At 40.5% G+C, this 22,429-nt stretch overlaps 1 protein-coding gene across 1 annotated transcript; it reads right to left on the bottom strand.

The window, feature by feature from the left end:
• Window positions 1-21,406: 21,406 nt before the first annotated feature.
• LOC132236484 (ubiquitin-conjugating enzyme E2 L3-like) lies at window positions 21,407-22,086 on the bottom strand. Its single transcript, XM_059699624.1, has one exon. The coding sequence runs from the start codon at window positions 22,072-22,074 to the stop codon at window positions 21,610-21,612; it is 465 nt and encodes a 154-aa protein (XP_059555607.1). The 5' UTR covers window positions 22,075-22,086; the 3' UTR covers window positions 21,407-21,609.
• Between the last annotated feature and the right edge of the window lie 343 nt (window positions 22,087-22,429).

Below are 22,429 nucleotides of genomic sequence, written 5' to 3'. Positions count from 1 at the left end.
GGGAGTGAAGTGAGCTGAATTTCATTCCAACTTGCAATGTAACTGAAGGCACAATTTTATAGTTACAGAGGCCTTGAACATCAAGGAATTGGCTAACTTTAGTTCTCCAGAAGATGCTAGGGAAAAATACTTACAGTAGATCTGCAACCATTCAGAGCAAGTGTAACAGTATTCAGTTTTGATTTCAACACTTGAAAAATGGCATGGAATACATCCAGAGAAGAAAAACCTGACATTTTCTGGCATTTTAAATTGTTACTTGTAGTATTTCAGTTTTAAAAAAATTCCCCCAAAAGCAACTAACTAAAAAAAAATGTGAATTTCAGGTCTGACAGATTGCAGTTTGAATATAGGCAATGTCTCTTAGTTACGTGATCTTGGGAATTCAAAAATGCTAATATTAAACATACTAAAATATTTATAGTTAACATATGATGCCATAAAATAAAACAATAAAATGAACACTTTTAGTTGTTTGGCCACATGAAGACCTGTTTCAGAATATGTGTCTGATAGCCCTAACTGGTTTGGCTCAGTGGATAGAGCTTCAGCCTGCGGACTGAAGGGTCCCAGGTTCGATTCCAGTCAAGGGCATGTACCTTGGTTGCTTGCACATCCCCAATAGGGGTTGTGCAGGAGGCAGCTGATCAATGTTTCTCTCTCATCGATGTTTCTAACTCTCTATTCCTCTCCCTTACTCTCTGTAAAAAAATCAATAAAATATATATTTTTTAAAAAGAATATGTGTCTGATATACTGTCAGAAATGAAATTATTAAAAAAGTTTTTTGTTTCTTTTTTTGAATTTATAAAATAGAGATAATATCTTTCTTTTAATTGTTGATAGTATTACAGAAGCCCTCTTTCCTAACCTTCCCCCCACCCTTCTCAGCTCCTATCCACCCCAACAGGTCTTTACCACCCTCTTGGCAGAGGGATAATGATCCTTGATTAATACGATTGCAGTGAAGATTAGGTGAGCTAGACCTGTGAAAACAGCAAGTAGAGCATCTACTTAGGAGTAGTCTTACCCACTCTCTACATACTCATGGTCCATTCACTCCTCAAGCAAGCACATCCTGATCCCTGCCCAGCCCACTTCTGGAACCAAATCTCATCAAGAGCAGCCATAGATCCTCTTCATTATCAACACTAATTTCAGGACAGCCTTTGTGTCTTTTCTCCACTCCCTCTTTGACCCACCTGATGTTTTTTGTGCAATGCTACTAGCTCTCAGTTTTCCTCCTACGGTTCTGATTAGTCCTTGCTCATGCTCCTTCTCAAGCTTTTCTTTCTTTGCTCACCGCTTCAATGCCAGCGTCTCCCCAGGCATTTGTCCTTAGCCTCTTTTTTTCTTTTCTTTACACAGTCTCCCTGGGTGATTTATTCACTCGATGTTTAAATTACTACTTTAAGCTGGTAATGCAAATCTCTGTTGCCAGCCACATATTTCTTTTGAGCTCCAAATTTATCAATCAGCTTCTTACTGGTAATTTCCACTTAAATATCTACAACACTGCCAAAACAAAAGTCATTATCATGTATTCATTCTATATATATTGATTGGGTGCCTGCAATGTGTGGGTCTTGCCATTTCTCCAACCCCATGTCCAATCTACTCCACAACTAGCACCTGGCCTTCAAGTTAAATGGCACCCTGATGTCCTCCAAATCCATCATGCTCCCATATGTCTCCATGCACAGGAAGAAGAGTCAAGAGACCATGTGGTCTTGGACAAATAGAGAAAAGTACTTGGGGTTCTGATTTTCCAGATCCTGATTCCAGTTCTCACGAGACACAGCTGTTCTGCCTACTCTTGAGTTCTGTGACATAAATACCTTTATTATTCTTCCAATAAATTTCCCTTTAAGGTTGGCCTAGTTTGGGTGGATTTATTCTTTAAGATCAAGGAGATTTGAATGTAATGGGCCATGGAGGGAACTGTTGGAGATGTTGTGGTTCCAATGAGCTTATCTTCTCCCTTAGTAAATGAAAATCAACAGTCTGTGCAGAGTGGCATGGCTGCAGATTGTTTTCCTTTAGGGCAATTCCTTTTCTAAGTATAACTTATTACTATTTCATTGTCCTCCTAACACCAGCCTCAGAACAGCGCTTGCATTCACTATAAAGAATTTAATATTGAAGAGTTCCTGGGAGAGAGGAGGAGAGAGTACACTACTGTATTTATTTCACCTGAACATCCTTATGAGATAGTCTCTGCCCCTCCCAAGTGTCTCTTTTCAAGGACCAGTTACCAAAAATTACCTCTCTCCTGATATTTCCTGATCCTTTACATCGTCCTCTGTGCTCTCCCATCTTTCTGGGTCTCTCAACTTCCTGTCCTTTTCTTATGCACAGAACTTGCACCCTTTCCAAGGTATTGAAAGATGTGTTGATTCTAACCAAGGAGACTTTTTTCCTGGTAATTTCCCTCCACTCTCCCCCCATCATTTATGGGTGGCTTGGGCTTTGGCACACTCCCATCAGGGTAAAGCTGGTATAGCAGGCACACAAGAGAAAAAGGAAAACAGGCACTTGAGTTTCTTTTTTTTTTTTTTAAATATATTTTATTGATTTTTTACAGAGAGGAAGGGAGAGAGATAGAGAGTTAGAAACATCGATGAGAGAGAAACATCCATCAGCTGCCTCCTGCACACCCCTTACTGGGGAGGTGCCCACAACCAAGGTACATGCCCTTGACTAGAATCGAACCTGGGACCCTTCAGTCTACAGGCTGACGCTCTATCCACTGAGCCAAACCGGTTTTGGCGGCACTTGAGTTTCTAAGTAGCCTTTTGAACAACTCATCCCATAAGTAAAAGGAAAATGTTTTTGAGCTGCAACAGTCAAAGTTTATGTTATAAACAACGTATTTGGGAAGAATGTATGATAATTCCAGAATCAGATTCCTGGTCTAAATTTGTTCTAGAGTAATGGGCTGATAAGAGGGGAGAGATAAACTGGAGATGAAGAAGAATGAACTGTTGGTGTGTTCCCTGTGCCCTCCCTCTCCTCCTCCAGCCCTTGGGCAATTCTATGTAAACTCAGTGATCTGAGGTCAGAGGGAAAGTTGCTTGATTTCTGGATGTGGCTTTGAAAAACAAATAAGGCTCTAGCAATCCCCACAAGGTACCAACAGAATGAGGTGCTGCCTGAAGTGTCTAGACCAGTGGTTCTCAACCTGTGGGTCGCGACCCCTTTGGGGGTCGAACGAACCTTTCACAGGGGTCGCCTAAGACCATCGGAAAACATATATATATATATATAATCACATATTGTTTTTGTGATTAATCACTATGCTTAAATTATGTTCAATTTGTAACAATGAAATTGGGGGGTCACCACAACATGAGGAACTGTATTAGAGGGTCGTGGCATTAGGAAGGTTGAGAATCACTGGTCTAGACACTGAGGGCTGGAGGCCATCCCCAGTCTGCCATAGCCCCCAAGTGGCTGGAAAGCATGGAAAAAGACACAGAAGTGCATGAGCAAGGCCTGGCAGAACTAAAGGGACTTTACAGCCCAGGTGAAAGGGCTTGGATGGTGAGGAAAAATGACCCAGACTATGATCACCAGCCAGTGTGGACAGGGGACGATGACTGAGAACCAGGTGATTCTCCTACGCCATGAGATGACACAAGGCATTTTGGGAGAAGAAAGAGAGGGAAGGAAGGGGCTCAGTAGGGAAATGTTGGGCTCCTCTCAAGCAGCCGGTATAGGATTCTTTCTTGTTGCTGGTTTTCCTTTAAGCCCAAATCATCACCAAAATTGTGTTGAAGTTTCAGGGGGAGAAAATAAACAAATAGGTTGTATTTGTGAGGGAGGATTAAAAAGAAAACAAAATAGGGGTGTGTGGAAGGGATTTGGCAATGAGTGACCTGTAGGAGGAGCAGGACAAGCAGCATGGAACTGCCTGGCTGTGGTAGAAAGTGACTTGGAGAGAGTGTGAACAGTGTTAAAGAAGGTGTGTGCATTAGCTGAGGATTCCCAAAAATACCTAGAGAAAGAGATACCTTTATATACCTGGTTTGGTAAATTAAACTTCAAACTGCCTGAGTGGTTCAAAAGTCATTGCAATTTGCATATCAAAGAAAAGTTGAACTTCTAACACTTAAAATTAGGCAATGAAATTAATTTTCCTCTAAGTTCCTTTTCCATCTTAAAATCTCTATGATTGTACAAATACATTTTTTTATTTATATATATATATATATATATTTTACTGATTTCAGAGAGGAAGGGAGAGGGAGAGAGAGATAAAAATATCATTGATGAGAGAGAATCATTAATCGGCTGCCTCCTGCATGTCCCCTATTAGGAATCGAGCCCACATCCTGAGCATGTGCCCTGACTGCAACCTCCTGGTTCATAAGTTGATGCTCAACCACTGAGCAACACCAGCTAGACACAAATACATTTTTTAGTCCAGTCCTAAAAAAATGTGATCTGGACATAAACAATTGTGACCATTGTGACCAATCAGGATCTTATGCCGTTGTTACTTAATGCCAGTGACCTACTCCCAGAGATTCTGATTTAATTGGCATCATAAACATTGTTTTCAAAAGGTGATTATAATGCACAAATTAAAGGCTCCCCAGGTGATTATAATCTATGAATTAAAGACTGAACCACTGCAATGGTGACTGAGCTCATTTCACATGTAGTTTTCAGGAAAGTATATATATAAAAGGCTAATATGCTAAGTGTCCCTTTGACCGTCCGACTAATTGCTATGATGTGCACTGATCACCAGGGGGCAGATGCTCAATGAAGGAGGTTCCGTGATGTGCACTGGCCATTTACAAAGAAATGGTATTGAGGACCTGGTGCTGACAAGGCAATACTCGGCTTCCCCCAAATGGGGCACAGGCCCCACCACCACCCTGGAGCGACAACCCACCAAATTGCAGCCAACACTGCCGAGACCCCATGGTGCAAAATGCAGCCCACATCTCAGCCCAGCCCAGCCCAGCCCAGTCGTGGGTGCTGGGTAATGACGTTATGTAGCAACACTCAACTTCCTCTCCCTAGTGACTAGCCTCCTTGCAGTTTCTTCAGCCCAGGAACATGACTTGCTTTATAGCCAGGTGCAAACATTTTACACTTTAACCAAATGTCTGTGACGCGTTTTCCCGTGCCTCATCTCATTTGATTCTCACAGAAGTCCTGGAGTAGGTAGATAGGAGACTCGGTAGAATCCTATTTTCTTTTCATTAGCCAGAAAAATGAGATTTAGAAAGTTTAGAAACTTGACCCAACTGAAAAGAAGTAAGAAATGGTGGACCTTGAAAATGACTGCAGGTTTTCTCACTGCGCAGAATATAGTCAAACACTGCTGCAGTTAAAGATTTTACCCTTTGTCCTCCCTGCGTGATCTACAAAAATAATGTGCTTTGTGTTGATATTTACTGCCCTGTTGCTGACAATTACCTGAAAGAGAAGTTGGGGTGCTTCACTGGGCTGGAAAAAGTTTAGCTAAATCAGAAAGCAGGTCTAATTAAGCAAGTTTATTCCATATATATGGCTATATTGACTCACGCATGCGCAATACACATAAAGCTCTCGCTGGTGCCAATTGCACACGTGTGTTTCGATCTGTCATTGTCGATCATGAATTTGGTTGACACTTCTATTATAGAGAATGGGTGAATAGTGATATTAAAATATTTCTTCTAATTAATTTCCTTTCAATGTGCACAAATCTGTACGCCAGGCCACTAGTCTTTTATAACATCCATGTCTCTTTAAATGGGATAGAACCTATTGAACAAAATTCCTAAGTCATCAATAATCAGAGAAAGAGAAAGGAGAATCTAAGAAAAAGCTAAGCTTGGTTTTCCCTCTCAGTCTTTCTAAGTCCGATCATTCAGGTTGTAAATGACCCCAAGTTCTTTCTTTTTTGTCTCTTTCCCTTTGATGGCCTACCTTCAGGATATTTCATTTTCTTCGGTTCCTTTAAAAGAAGATGGATGATGACTCTATTTTGCTGTTTGATTGACTTAAAAGTTTTGGGGGACAAACTTGGAAACTATTGACTTACTTGAGATTGGAGGCAGGGTACAAATTGTACTAATCTGTACTATGAACAAACATGGGGCATATGAAAACTATTTTATGCTTTCCGACCTTCCACATTTTCCAACTTAATTTAGAATTGTGGAAATTCTTAATCTGTTTAGAGTTAAAAATATCCAATAGATATTTGCATAATATCATCACCTATCCCACCAACCCTGGTCTCAAAGATACTGCACAGCATAGATTTGATTTAAGTTAAATGATTTAAGAGGAATTATCCTTGATAGGTCGCTGAAAATTGTTGGCCCCAGTGGCTGAGATTTTGACTCTTGTTCATGTCTGGTACCATCTTCCTCACTATTTGGGCAGAAAGCTTAGGACTGCTCTTATACATGTTTTGTTTATTGTATAGCTCTTCCCCTACCTGACTATTTTGAGTAGAAAAAGTCCTGATTTGTTTGAGTATTCTCATTGTGGGAGGAGGATTCTAGAGTGAAAGGCAATTTTATTATTTTTTAATGACAATTAATGGTCTACTAGTCTCAAGTCTTTGTTATGGAAAAAAGTAGAAATTATCTACATTCCATTAGAAGTAAACAATAATGTAACAATATTCTTTTACACTTACTTTTCAGTTTTTATTTCAGGGAGCTCGTATGTTGCTGTGCAAACAGCAGAACTCCTTCATGGCTTTATAGATGTAACCTTGAAAGTGTAATCTTTGGATCAAAGTGAATGTCATTGCACATTAATCTTATGAGTATTCAATTGTATAAGCCAATTTTTTTTTATCAGGCTGCAGTGCAGAAAAGTGGCAAGAGGTTATAAAGCATTGGCTTGCAATGAGAGTAATGTAGTCATTTTCCTTGAACCACTTACAATACTTTAAGTCATAGATATATCTTTATTAGCTTTTTACCTGGAAAAGCTAGAATTAAATTCCCAATAATGTTTTCACATTCAGATCTACTTTTATTTGTTTTATATTTTAGCTTGTAAAGTTTGGTATTATTACAAATGAAAACAAAATCTGAAGATAGCTTGTGTTTTTTTCTATTCCTTTAGGTTATACTTGCTAATCATAAGAAAAGGTAATGTTATGGGCTACCAATAGTGAGGGCAAGAAGCAGGCACAGTATAAGCCTTTTAAAAAGCAATGTATATTGATATTTTTAAATTGTTCATACTATTTGATCCAGTGGTTTCACTTTTATGAGCTTATATATAATAAATCACTCTAAGTAAAATGCTCCATGTGCAGTGATATTCATCATAATGCTATTTACAACATAAGATGCTGACGAACAAAATAGAATGAGATACATGGAGCATTGGAACAGGTTGAGGGAGGTCAGTGAGGAGTAATTTGAAGAGATTAGCCGAAGAACATATATACATAGCCCATGGACACAGACAATAGTGTGGGGAAGGTCAGGGGAGGGGGTGGAAGCTGAGGCTGGGTGGAGGTGGGCAAAGAGGGGAGGGAATAGGGGACATCTGTAACAGTGTCAACAATACATATAAAATTTTAAAAAGTCAAGTTAGAAGGAATCTCAATGTTCTTCTATAGGGAAAAGGCTAAGTGAACTATAGGGCATTTGTTTGATGAAATAGTACACCACCATTTAAAAGAGAATATAGAAATAGAGGATAATATTTATGATACTATTTAAAAATAGCAGAATAAAAAATTATATAAGATGTGCAAGCACAGCTCAGTTAAAAAAAATAAACCCCAAATTTATGCATAAATACCTATTAAAAAGCCATTATATTGATTATGTCTGGATGGTGAGCTGAGGAATCCTAAAATATTTCCCCTATTTTCCCAAATTTCTAGAAAAGATACATTTAAAATATCAAATATAATAAAGAAAATGATGGAGTAACTGGTTATGGGCTCTGAGCTTAACAGCTGCATGGGAATTGGGAAAGAAGGGAGCGTTTCTTTTCTTGGTGGGTAAAGGGCTGTGAGAAGACATCACCAGGATGAATGGATAGGCTGTTTTGCAAATAAGAAAGCCCCCACATGTTTATTGCTTTCCCAGTCTTTGCAAGTCATTGGGTTGTTCAGTTATGACTTTAAAATTTGTTTTAACCAAAGAGACATTTTGTTTAGAAGAAATGTCATAGGAGCAGAACAGATGGAAGCAGAGCTGCTTTGATTGCAGTGGGAGCTCAGGTTAGCCCACACCCTCCCCAGCTCTCCTCTGACTGGATAGAGGATGCCAGGGAACACCTAAACTATTCACACTATTTTGAGGGAACCATAATAAATATTATTTTTTGAAAAAGAGAAAGATAAATATCGCATGATCTCACTCATTTGGGGAATATAATGAACAACATAAACTGATGAACAAAAATAGATCCAGAGACAGAGAAGCATCGAACAGATAGACTGTCAAACTTTAGAGGGAAGGCAGGGGAGGAGAGTGGGGATAAGAGATCAATAAAAGGGCTTGTATGCATGCATATAAGCATAACCAATGGACACAGACACTAGGGGGGTGAGGGCATGTGCTGGGGGTTGAGGGTGGCCTGGGAGAGGTCAATGGGGGAAAAAGGAGACATTTGTAATACTATATGTAATACTTTAAACAATAAAGAATTAAAAATATATTATTTTTGAGTGACTTTTAAGTACAAACTCTATATGCTGGTACATGCTCTCTCTATTACTTACAATAATGCTGTGAATTAGGTATTATTACATCTATGTTACAGATAGGAGACCCGGGACTTATGGACATGATGTGAGTTGCTGAAGATCACACATCTCAATGCCTAGACTTTGAGCCGGTTCCTGTGTGATTCCCAAATCTATGTGTTGTTTTTAAACCACTATGGCATGTTGCCATTCATGGATTTATAGGACAACACAGAAACTACTCTATGTTCACAATACAGTGTTCTCAGAAATAGCAGAAAGGAATTTGACAGCTAACTAGATGTGCTCGATTTTCTTCCTTATCTTCCTCTTGCAATACCCATGACGTGAGGAAATGTGAAAATCTAGCCGTGATGAAGACTTGGTGTATGATTGATAATCTGGCAGGCCTCAAGGAGTATTTCTACCCCTTGAGTCGGATGCAGAGTAGAGTAATGGAAGTCAGGAAGATGCAAGGAGGTTTGGGTATTCTTCCCTGAAAGATTGTCTTTGTAGGCTTGGAAGGAAGTTACCCTTTGTTGCAGGTGAGTTGCTTTTTAAAAAATTTTTTTTAATTTATTTATTTTTTATTGATTTTTTTACAGAGAGGAAGGGAGAGAGATAGTTAGAAACATCGATGAGAGAGAAACATCGATCAGCTGCCTCCTGCACACTCCCTACCGGGGATGTGCCCGCAACCAAGGTACATGCCCTTGACCGGAATCGAACCTGGGACCCTTGAGTCTGCAGGCTGACGCTCTATCCACTGAGCCAAACCGGTTAGGGCGGGTGAGTTGCTTTTTGAGGTAGCCAGGGCCATTCCACACTTTTTTTCCTCCCTCCTGCCTCTGCTCTTTCTACATTTCTTTGGGGGAACTTAGCCTAATAATGCATAAAGTCAGTGGGGAAGCAGAAAACATTGCAGTTGGGATGAAAGGCCAGTACCAGGCAAAGATGAAGGTATAAAGTCTTCTGGGGACTCTTGTTTGTCCTGCACTGTTTGTGCAAGAAGAAAATTAAAGGCTGCCTCTGGGGTTCCACCAACAGGTGGATGACAGTGGGCGCCAAGGAGAAGCTTCCCTTCTGTTTGCTGGTCAACATCAGGCCTTGTCCCCTCCCCCTCTCCTCAACCTCCCCCCGCTCCCCCCTAATAACCTAGTAGGAGTTAAAACCGTATCATTTCTATTTTAAGTCACTTGAAGACAAACAAACAAACAAAAAAAGCCAAAGAAAGTGTGATTCTTATGCCAAAAGACAAAATAAAAACTCTGTAAAAAACATAAAAGTCAGAAAACATAAAACAAGCCCATATAATTAATATCAGGTTATTATTTTTGATAATCAATAGAAATGAATTAAAACCCCATAAAAATACAAAGACTCTCAGATTAGGTCAAAACACAAAATCAAACTATATTCTGTAGAAATCGGAAAAAAAGGCACTCAATAAGGTCAGGGGCTACAAGAGGCCCCTATTCACTGGGGTCTCAGAAGATCTCAACCACGTGGGCTACCAAGCTCCTAAATGTGCTATTTCCTTGTATCCCAGTTCTAACTAGAGCAGTGGTTCTCAACCTTCCGGCCCTTTAAATACAGTTCCTCAGGTTGTGACCCAACCATAAAATTATTTTCATTGCTACTTCATAACTGTAATGTTGCTACTGTTATGAATCGTAATGTAAATATCTGATATGCAGGATGGTCTTAGGCGAGCCCTGTGAAAGGGTTGTTCGACCGCCGAAGGGGTCACGACCCACAGGTTGAGAACCGCTGAACTAGAGAAATCTGCTTCATGCACACAAATTTCTTCACATTGATTTATTAATTTGCAGTGTGAAATATCAGCCAAGTAGTCTGTTTGATTCTCATATCAGTCTAACCCACACATCTGCCTTCCATAGCCAACTAACATTTCCTGAGAGGCTACTGTTGCCAGACTTCATGTATAGTTACTCCTCTTGGTTTTCTATTTTCCAGATGGGAAACTGAAGGAGCACAGTGTGTGTGTGAGTTACCCAAGGTCACACAGTGAGCAGGTGGTGAGGCAGGCAGCTTAGTGATGACGGAATCGGAGCAGGAGAACTTAGTTAAATGGTTCCAATGTTTGATGGTACCAAGTGCTCAATGCCTAGTGTTGTCCCTCTCTAACGTAGACATCCTGTAGTTGGTCTGACTGGGCCCTGTTCCCTGGAAAAAGGCTGCATATGTTCTTCAATGCTTTCCCCCCTACCCCCAATTCACTCCTGACTGACATGTTCTGTAGGTAAGTTAGTCCCTTTGATCAGGTTTCAGACACATCATACAGGCCTGGTGCATTCCTTCTTTTTAAGGTGACTTTGCTGTTCCTGCTCTGCATGTAGGTATTGATTTATGGTTTAACTCTCATTTCTCTCCTTTCAGCTGCTAATTAATGGGCCTACATTGATTTGGAGGGAGGTCCTTCAAAACATATCCAAGGGCTCTGTCCTTGACCAAGCAGTGTGGAGTTTTTTTAAATTAACGACTTCAATGAGAATGTAAAGAGAATATTGATCAGGTTTGTGAATGACACAATTTGGAAGCAAAAGGTAGCATATTGGCTACTAAATTCAGGATAAAAATATCTTAGTAGCCTGGGACAATGGGGCAGATTTATTTATTTAAGCACTTATTTAAAAAAATGTATTGGGGCCCAGTTGTTATGGCTCAGTGGTTGAATGTCAACTCATGAACCAGGAGGTCAAGATTTGATTCCCAGTCAGGGTACGTGCCCGTGTTTCAGGCTTGATTCCCAGTGTGTGTGTGTGTGTGTGTGTGTGTGTGTGTGTGTGTGTGTGTGTAGGGGGGGGGATTCAGGAAGCAGCTGATCAATGATTCTCTCTCATTATTGATGTTTCTATCTCTCTCTCCCTCTCCCTTCCTCTGAAATCAATAAAACATATTAAAAAATGTATTGGGTGTCTTATATGTCAGGAAATAAGGAGGGGATTCAATAGTAAGATAGGCAGATAGGGATCCTGACTTTATGGACTTATGGGTATTTCAGAAAAGATAAAATTTAAGAAGAATAAATATAAACAATTTTACTTAAGTCTAAGAAAAAAAACACAGTGAAACCAATCTGTGTCTCCTTCCCTCCAATAGCACAAAAGCAAAATGATGGAGCTGTGACTTAAAAGTGCCTGGAAAAACATTTTTGGTTGACATTAACTTTGTATAAATCAACACTGGGAGATGATATAAAAAAGCATAGAACAGACTGTCAAACTGCAGCGGGAAGGCTGGGGAGGGTTGGGGGGTGGAAGGGGGTCGGTAAGAGATCAACCAAAGGACTTGTATGCATGCATATAAGCATAACCAATGGACATAAGACACTGGGTGGTAGGGGAGGCCGGGGGAATGTCAAGGGGCGGGGGGAAAGGAGACATATGTAATACTCTTTGTAATAGTTTAAGCAATAAAACAAAATAAAAAACCCCTATATTTGGGGAAAAAAAGCTGATATACTCTAGTTACATTAAGAAAAATATAATGTCCCAAAGAAAAGCTTTATTGTCATTACAGCCTATGGTGACCAGATCACGCCTGAAACATTGCTTTAATTTCCCCGTAGCTCACTTTACCACTCACAAGTTTAATGAGGCCCTGAAGATAGCAATAAGAATGGTGAAGAAAGCTTTAGAGCACACCCACTACAAGAGGAGAGATGAAAAGAAACCGGGGTGTACATCCTGGAGAAGAGAAATTCACAGGCTCTCCCAGGGTGATTTTCAAATGTGTGAAAGGCTGGAAGAGAAAGCAGATTTGCTCTGATTGACTAGTTCTCTGTGGAAAGATTAGATTATTAGGCAGCCAGGGGCCAATGGCTATGCTTGAGCCATTGGACAGGGTAAGGACCAGCAGGTGACTAAATCTGTTCTCATTTCAGACTTGTACAGGGGAAAAGAAATACAAACCTCAAGAAATCATGTTTTACTGGCTTTTTTTTCCCCAGGAGTATATCCAAGAGAATAGATTGACATTAGTGTTCCATCTTCCAGAATGACAAATTGCAAACCATATAGTTTGGATTTTCCGTGGAACATCTGGGTTCCTGTCCAATAAACCACTGTGTAATATCCAGATTTTCGTTTTGGTGGGCTCTCTTGAACCATTTATATTTCACTCTGGTGTATTGACACGCCAGGCTTCTTGACAATTCTTTTCACTCAGTATGACATAAAAATTGGACATTGGGCTCTTTAATTTTGGCTTTCATAAATGAAATTCACAATGAGGAAGGGTGGCTTGAGAGAACATTTTGTGTTTTCAGCCTAGAATTAAATGCCAATTAGGGGGATCTCAGAAGAACTGCGGTGCTAACTAAGGCAATAAAATGACCCTACAGGAATGGAATAATTAATTGTTCAACATTTGGCTCCATAAGCTTGGCATTCTCTACCATATCAGATGCTAATCTGGTAAAAACAAATATTATGAATGATAGACAAAAACTTTCTCCTCTTTTTAAATTTTGTGTAAAATACTGTTTTAAGGCTGGGATGTAGCTAGGAGAGACTACCTCTTATAAAATAAACTTGAATATCTGAAAAGACAAATTAGGCCATAGCCATCTTCTAGCAGGGGAATGTTTGGCCTGAGGGCCATATAAGGCCAATAAAGTAATTTGGTCTGGCCCTGCCAAGGCATTAAGGGTGAGTTAATTAAATGATAGACCAAATATAGCAGGCTAATTTTTAAGTTGGTAATTTTTTATGGCCCATGAATGATGTTATAAATATCCAAATGGCCCTTGGCAGGAAAAAGCTTCCCCACCCCTGTAATCTACAGGAATCCAGATGTACAAAGCCTTAGGTATATTGGGCTTTACAAAAACTTCTTCTTTATATGTTACATAGTTCTTCAAATAGGTAAGGTTTAAGATAAGAACTTCAAACTAATTATTTAGGGTGTGTTGGCCAACACACAACTTTATGGACTTACTGTTATTTTCATTTCTAGCTATAATATATAATATTTCTAGATGCAGTTGTTATATTTTAGAAATATGATCTGGCTAGGAGTATTCCTAAATTTGACAACACTGAATCATAGTATTAGACATTCAATTGCAGTAATAGCGATAACAATTATTAATGCTATTTAGGGCTAGATAATGATGATATATTTATATGGTGCATCTCACTTTCAAAATTTATTATTTCATCTGATCCTGTAAGTAGTACCCCTTGAGATTCGTTTTTTTATGATCATTATCGACAATTTACTCAAGAGGAAACTAAGAGTCAGAAAGGTTATACAACATGTTCCAGGTGTGCTTAGGAACTTGCACAGGTGGAATTTAATTCAGAACTCCAAAATAAATTCTGTTTTGACAAGCCACAAGAGAACACATCTTGAAGGAGGAGTTCTGACTGCCGAGGCACCTGAGAGGAATGCTACCAGCATCAGTTCTCATGGGGAAATGCCACTCAAAGGGAGCAAGGATAGAGACTCTACGCCATAGAGAATAGAACATGCCAGCCATGGTGGTGTTTGTAAGAACTGGAAGAATATGTTTTCATCGCTAACAACAGGAAGGAAGGCTACATTTTTTGTTGTTGAGAATCTCACACACTGTACTTTTAAGGGAGAGTCTGAGATTACAGATCTTAAAACTGAAAAGTATTGGAATAAGAATTCATTTTTATTTTGTTAAACTCGGTGTGACTGGCCCAAATAATATAGGAGAGGAGTATTTTTGATGGCTGAGTCTGGAAGGGGAAAACTGGATGAGTGTGACCCAGACCTTTCTCATGTCTTCATCTTGTGAGCCAACCTCCCCATAAAGACTCTGTCCTGAACTGCCCTTCTAGACTGTAGGTTTTACAGATGTGGGCACCATACATGGAGATTTACAGATGTGGGCACCATACATGGAGATTTACAGATGTGGGCACCATACATGGAGATTTACAGATGTGGGCACCATACATGGAGATTTACAGATGTGGGCACCATACATGGAGATTTACAGATGTGGGCACCATACATGGAGATTTACAGATGTGGGCACCATACATGGAGATTTACAGATGTGGGCACCATACATGGAGATTTACAGATGTGAGCACCTGCATGGAACTTTATGGATGCAGGCACCATACCTGGAGAACATTGGTGACAGCTAAGCAATCCTGCCTAATTCTGAGGCTTGCCATAGATATGCAAGCCACATTCTTCAACCTCACCTCTATCAGTAATAAAGGGAATATCTTATCTCTTTTCCCATCTGCCTTACACTTTCAGTTTTCATCATAGTTGGTGAAAAACTTAGGGAGGTGATATTTACTGGGCTCCCTCAAACTCCAACACTTAGTTTAGATGTGAGATGGGTACCCAAGCTTTGCTCTCTTGACTATAAGTGTCCTCAACCACAGTGCGATTACTGTATGAGGTGCTATATTTTAGTATTAAAGAGCATGGACTGTAAAGCCAGAGTGCATATTTCTAATGATCTAAAAGTGGGAATAATAGTAGTGCCTGCTTCATAGGGTTGGAATGTGTAGCTTAATGCCTGTAAAGCACTTAGAACAGCACCTGGAACACAGTAAGTACCCAACAAATGTTAAAAGTCATTTGGCCCAGTTGACATGGCTCAGTGGTTGAGTGTTGACCTATGAACAAGGAAGTCATGGTTCGATTCCCAGTCAGGGCACATGCCTGGGTTGAAGACTTGATCCCCAGTGTGGGGCATGCAGGAGGCAGCTGATCAATGATTCTCTCTCATCATTGATGTTTCTATCTCTCTCCCTCTCCGTTCCTTTCTGAAAAAAAAAATATTTTAAAGACAGTCATTGGATAAATCCATATCAGTGCCAGGCAGTATTTTGAGTGAAAATAATGGGTTGTGTCAAAGGCATTTTTCATTCTTGAAGAAACATCCCAAGTGAACTATATTATTTCTGTTGGATACAATAAGCAGCTTGTTATTTAATGCTGTGGTTAAGGCAAATCATGTTTCAAATCAATCTTTGTTATTTACATATTTTATGTTCTTCTCTTCAACTGTGTTTTTTTTTTGGTTGCTTCTAAACAAAGTATTTCTTATTTTCCACTACTAACTTCATACATGCCCATATGGTCACAAGCTATTTTTCAAAATATTTCTCACCACACCTCACATGTACTAGAAGGGAAATCTACATTTATTGCTGGAAAAATCTTCTTGGGAAGTGTCAAGGATCTTTGAGGATTAAAAGTGGGCATGGGATGGTAATTGATTTAGTAAAGTAGAGGAGATTTCCAACTAAATGTCTGCAGACACAGACAGGACTTATGAAGATAATCAAATTGCTGCTCAACACAGAACCCTAGAAAGCTGTGAGTCTTGGAGGTGAGCAAAAGGTTGAAATTCAGATCTGAGGAAATAATCTCTGTCCATAGGAAACACCCGGCACATGGAAGGTGGGGGTGAACAGCTGGACTCAAGGAGGTTTAGGGAGGGTTTGCACACTGAGTCATGAGACCTCCAGTCCCTGTTCTTTGCTTTGCTCCCAGATCACTGGCTGCCAAGCATTAACCTGAAGACTAGATAAGGCTAGATAACTTTCTTGGCCCTAAAAGGACACTGATATTTGAAGATTATTTAATTGAAATCTGGTTTGATTCCCATTACTTTTGATGCCCAAAATCTCTGCCCACTTGGCTAGAGTTTCCAATTTGCTTTTCCATGCCTTCACTGGAAATAAGACCTGGCAGACAAGAGTCATCTAACAGTTGGGGTAAACTTCCCACATGAAAGGCAGAGACAAAATCAACCAAGTATTTATCTAAATAGAGGAAATCATAGGAAACAGAAAAGTTGGAGAGCAGAAGAAACTTTATAAATAAAGAAAAGATATTGTGTCTGTGAAACAAGAACAGGATGATACTGAAAAGGAATAATCAGAATAAAAGAGAAAACTATTAGGACTTAATAATATGATGCTTTCTTCCCAAACAAACAGATAAACAAACCAACAAAATATCCAAAGAAGGTGTGGAAGACAATGTCAACGAAATTGTACAGAAAGCAATGAAAAGAAAGGTGACCAAGTGTTTGCGTATCTGACTAATTAGAATTTTGGAAAAAGAGAGCAAGCAAAATTATGAGCAGGCAATTACCTAAGAAGTGACATAAGACATCTATATAATAAAAGCCCAGCAACTGTTATGGTGGAAGGACTAGAATGACTGGTTGCTATGACACGATGGCTGCAGGGGCTGCTACCAGCGCTGCTGCTGAGCCCCAGGGCCCCGGGGCCAGTTGCGCTGCTGCCACCAAGGCGCCGGTAAAGAAGAACGCGAAGGTGGCCAGCGTGAGCATGCAGCTTGAGATGAAGGCTCTGTGGGATGAATTCAACCAGCTGGGCACCGAGATGATCGTCACCAAGGCTGGCAGGTTAGGGCGCCCCTCTGCTTGCTGCGACCCTCCCCACGTGGCACCAGCCTCGGGCAGAGGGCTTTGGCCTGATCCACGCCAGCGAGATTAAGAAGTCAGGTGGGGGGCACGGCCTGGCCACCTGCGGGTCCCTCTTGGCGCGGGCCAGCTCGTTGGCTCTCCGAGTCCTGGCTCTAGTGACCGGACAGCCGCCTGGAAGGTGGCGGAGAGAAACCCTGTGAACCTGCCACCGGACCAGCAGCCCAGGACCTGGCACCGCCAGGAACAGACTGGCTCAGAGCACACCAGGCTTGGGGGGAAGGCAGGCGCCTGTGAGGGGCCTTACCATCACCTGGCTCCCAGTGGATCCCACTTCAAAGGAAACTCGGTCTTTGGTTCCTTAGTTCAGTCTATCCTGGCTAAAGAGGAGCAGCTGGGCACATTTTAGGGGAGAATTAAGACTCTAAAACAGTGTGTTCTGTTCTGTGGAGATTGCTATCCAGTTGTCTTAGGTCTAAATTTCGGGTGATTGTGGGGCCTGGCTCTGCCACTGGGGCCCACGTCTTCTAATTGGCCTGTATTTGTTGTAAGGACCCAAAGTAAAGAAGGGGAACACGTTTTTTGATTCAATGGATTTGACCAACAGACAAAGGTAAGTGCTGGGATGTGTCTAAGGCACACACAGAGACCCCAGCTCTGAGTCCGCTTGGCCAAAGGGAGCTCAGGGCCTGTTTGCAGAGCCTTCTGGTGGTTTCTGTTTCCTTGCTGAGGCTGTCCTCCCTGGGAAGCCTGGGGCCCATGCTCAGCTCCAGCTCAGTGGGTTTTCTCTAGGCTCCTCCCCCTGACCAGCCCCACCCCTGATTAGCCCTCCCAAGCCCAATTGGGCGGCCAGCCAGACCCCACCCATGCACGAATTCCTGTATCGGGCCTCTAGTTTCTAATAAGAGCAGGACTGATTTCAACATGGAGAATACAAAGACCATAAGACATAAATAATGAAATTTTATAATAACAAGGATAAACAACAGATTGTTTAGGTACCCCAAAAGAGAAACTAGGTCCCTAGCAAAGGTTTGAGGACCAGTATGGCACTGAATTTAACAAGACCACATTTGGTTGCTAGAAGACAATGGAACAATGCTCTACCAAGGTGTCATATCAAAATTCTCTGGTGTGTGAACATTATATTTTCCTTATCCATTAGCCAAATGTGCTATATCAACTAACTGGGGCGTGTGTGTGAAGAGATGTGCATCTCTTCTAATATACGTACACTTATTCCCTTTAATATAGGGTACTAGAGATGTGAACATATTCTTCCCTTGTGCTTCTCATTCTCCCAGGAAAGTTGCTACAGAAGGAAAAGATAAGATATGATATAAGGATGAGATCAGTTAAATAATCATAGGGTTAGCTATTATAAAAACCAAGTATTTTATAAAAACAATGAAATTTTCTCCTGGTTGGCATAGTTATAATTCTAGCATCACAGGCATCATAGAATTTATAAAAAAAAAATAGGTACATTTATTTTTGGGCAGTGCTCTGAAATTTCAAATGATAGGAAACATGCCAACTTCTAACATGAATACACTTTTATAAAAAGGCAAATGAAAAATAAATTCAGTTTTTTAAATCCAGAAAACAACGCAGGGGCTATTTTCTTCCAATATTGAATAGCTCCATATTTGAGGAAAGACAGTTAATTTAAAACATTAAGGGGAAATTGATGGAGTTGTTAATGGAAACTGGAAGATTACAGCTTTTAGTGACATGTTAGACAAGCACATTTAAACAATTTAGAAGTACTTTTCCTTGGCAGAATTACTTATGTCTAGTTCCTGAATTGTCAGGGTCTTAAATTCATTTCACCCTTTGAAGCAATGTGGTTTTATTGTGATGAGTTAAATGTATCTTTTCTAATGCACATGAAAAACAGCCCTCAAAGGGTCTTATGAAGCACTCACAAAGAGTCTTATGGTAATGTCTATCTCATTTTATTAAGCTAAGCTACATTTCAGAAGATGAGAGTTTGACCAAATAGCCAGGACACCAGGGATGAGGTTTTCAAGAGGAGGTTTTCAAGAGATTTAGGATGTGCATCTCCCCCTCCCCCCCCCCCACCCTCTCTCTCTCTCTCTGTATTAAAGCAAGGCATATGTAACCCACATCCTGTTTTATGCAAGTACCACGTCACCTCAAATGGTGCCAAACTGCTGGAGTAGACCCAAACAAGGAATGCTGGTGGAAGAAATACCTTCTCAGCTGAAACAATGCATGAGGCAGTGAGATTTTCAGCATCAAGTGTCCAAGGTTGGAATGTGTGAGTCTAGGACTGTTTTACTGGGTGAGTTTGTCCGTATAGTCTTTATAAGGCCCATCCTGCAGGAGACAGCAGGTGGCTCCCAGGGGGTGGTTGTACTCCTGTACAATTTGACATGGAATTTGGATTGAAAGTTGGACTGCTTCTGGAGAAGAAAGGGGGATACATGAGAGATTCCAGAGGTGGTGAGAGTACCAAAAGCAACATTAGATCTCTCAAAATATGTCCTAATCATCATTCCATTCTGTCACTTTTTGGACTACCCTACCCCTAAGCTGTCATTGCACATCTGGAAAACTGCAAATAGCCTCTCAGCCATGTTTCCATCCTTCCTTTTTTTTTTTTTTTTTTTTTACAACCCATTCTTTCCATAGTAACCAGTGGAATATTCTTAAAAACAAATAAAATTATTCTACTTCCCTGCTTAAAATCCTCCAATGTCTTCCTATTTCACCTAGGATAAAATCTAAATTCCTGGCAATGGCCTTCAATTTGAGCTAATACCTAAATATCCAATGCTCTTGGTGACCCACAAGCTGCTATATTAAGTCCATCTACCCCTCTCCTTTCATGGTCATGGTGACAACAAGTATTCACTTGGAGTGGTGAGAGCTGTCATCCTTTCTGTGCCCTGGGCTAGGTCAACCCCTTCCTCCCTGCTGGGTTTTGAAGGGCAGGGAGGTGAGTATACGCTCTTTATGTGGAGATCATTTGGTTAGACAAAAACCCCTGCTTCTTGTTGACTTTCTGAGCTAGAGAATGAGAGTTAACCGGATTATGGCACTGAGCAAAAGTTTGATATCAAGTATTTTGATTATATTTCTCAGATCCTTTTCATGAATGCTTCTCTAGGGTAGGATCCCAGAGGGAACCAGACACCTGGTGGCCCTGGCTGAGGTGGAGGCTTTAGCAGAGGGTCAGAAACATTTCCCGTTGAGTGACTGATGATGCATTCAGAGGAGAAGTCAGAGTCATTTGATACTGAGATTTATCTGACAGCTCAGAGAGAATGTCTACTGCTAGTGCCTTAAAATATCAAATGCTAAACCCCATGGCCGGAAATACAACCCATCATAAAAAGGGCCAATTAAAGCACACACATATGGATGGTCAGGAACTCAGAGTGAGACCATGCCAATTTGTTTCCTTTTTCCTTTTCTAAAACCTATAACGAGGGAAGCAGGGATGCAATCACTATAAAAAAAAACTTAGATATTGATATTAATGGGTTACTTTTGGAGGTGCAGTTGAGGTTTAATTTTCTAATACAATTTTTTTTTTTTGCAGAAACATTTGGAAATTGTGTGCCTGTGCATGCTTTAGAAATGGTAACTTTTATATTTCTTAATGTTTACTTACCTGCTGCTTTTATAGCAATAGTACGGTGTTTCTTTTTTTGTTGTTATTAATATAGTAACTGTTCATGATGGGTTTTCCCTGGAAAGCTAGCCTTTGCGCTGTTTGGTGATGTTTTCACTATGGCATTTTGTGTAATGAGAGAGCATGTGGGTGCAAAGACACCTGTTTCTGACATATTTCTGTTCCAAGTACTGTTCTTTTATTGTAGCTTATTGTGTACCATTCTTTAGTGTTGTATTAATACCATTCTCACTGGGCACCACAGTTAGGCTACTATTAGGTTGAAAATAATTAAAATTTAGCAAGTTGATGACAAAACTAATTTTCCAAAGCTAAGGACCATAAAATTTCACTACTCAAAGGTTAACTCCTGATCATTAATCTCTAGATTCAAAAATAAAATGAAAAAAAGCTAAAAAAAAAAAAAAAGAAGAAGCTAGCTAAGTATCAGGACCAGCTCGAAGGTTGACAATGAAGAAAGAAGACAGCAGAGTGCTGTTTAGTACTTAGAAGACATTGGAGTTGAGGCTTGCTTGACCGTCTGGAAGAAACACGATCATGCCAGGGCTTGGTCATCTTGTTGGGGGCACCTGACAGTCCACTGGGTCTCCTTGGATGTGTACAGCATGCTTCCCCTGAGTCCCACTTTTGATGACTTCTTTTTTTTTTTTTTAACATCTTAAATTTTTAATCCTTTCTTTACAGGTTACCTAAGACCACTTTTGATTAAGAAAACTGTAGAAAGTTAGTAACTGCCACAAGCAAACGCCAGGTGGTGGCCTGTGTCAATTTTCCACAGAGTCCTGCTTTGCGGGATGTCTGAATGCACTGCTTGGGGTCTCTGCTCACACTTGCTGGAATCAATCGTGGCAGATTTTAGTCCACAGGTCGCTTTTCCCCATATTTCGTTGTAAACTCTTCAGCATGCTTACAGAATTTTTTACGGTCCTTAGAGTATTCTTCAGCTAGGTCAGCCCGAAGGGGGTGCTCAGGCTGGGGGTCATTCACCAGTACTATGAGAGACGGGATTACTTGGTCGGTTTTCGTTGCTGGCTTCCAGTTTTCAGCACTAATTACTGGCAGACAGACCTGTCCCTTTTCATCGATGTTGGGGTGATAGATCTTTGTTTTAAATGTAATCTTCGGTGGTTTGAATGGGTACTCTGCTGGAAAGTTGATTTCGATTCTGAAGGCCCCCTTATCATATGGAGGGTTGTCGGGAACAATAAGCCCTTGCCAAGTCAGTAAATTAGCTTCATCAACCTGGATGTTACGGAAGTTTTTCATTCCACATTTGCGGATTTCTTCAAGCTCCTTCATCAGCCTCCTGCTGGCCGCCATATTGGATCTGGTGCTGCTCTGATGGCTTCTTTAGATGTGGTAGCATTAAATATCTCTGGAAATGAAACATTTATCAGTGTAAAGGAATTGTTAACGCAAAATGCAAATATGTCCCATGACTACATAGGTACTGAGAGTCAGAGCTGAAATTTGAATGTAGGATTATTTGACTCCAAGGCCCAAGTTTTGTTCCCTATGCCCTGCTGCTTCTCTAATAATGTGTCTGTACTGCTAAAATGCCTGTTGCCATGACTCAAGGAATAAATGATGGCTGCAGAGAGGGACCAGACAGCAATGGAAGGGCTGCTGCTATCATACTTTTTTCAGATGCTGGTTTCTCTGTGGTGCTTTAGAT

Source organism: Myotis daubentonii, chromosome 6 (genome assembly GCF_963259705.1).
Source record: "Myotis daubentonii chromosome 6, mMyoDau2.1, whole genome shotgun sequence".
Taxonomy (NCBI): Eukaryota; Metazoa; Chordata; class Mammalia; order Chiroptera; family Vespertilionidae; genus Myotis; species Myotis daubentonii.
This window is presented reverse-complemented; position numbering and strand designations above follow the sequence as displayed.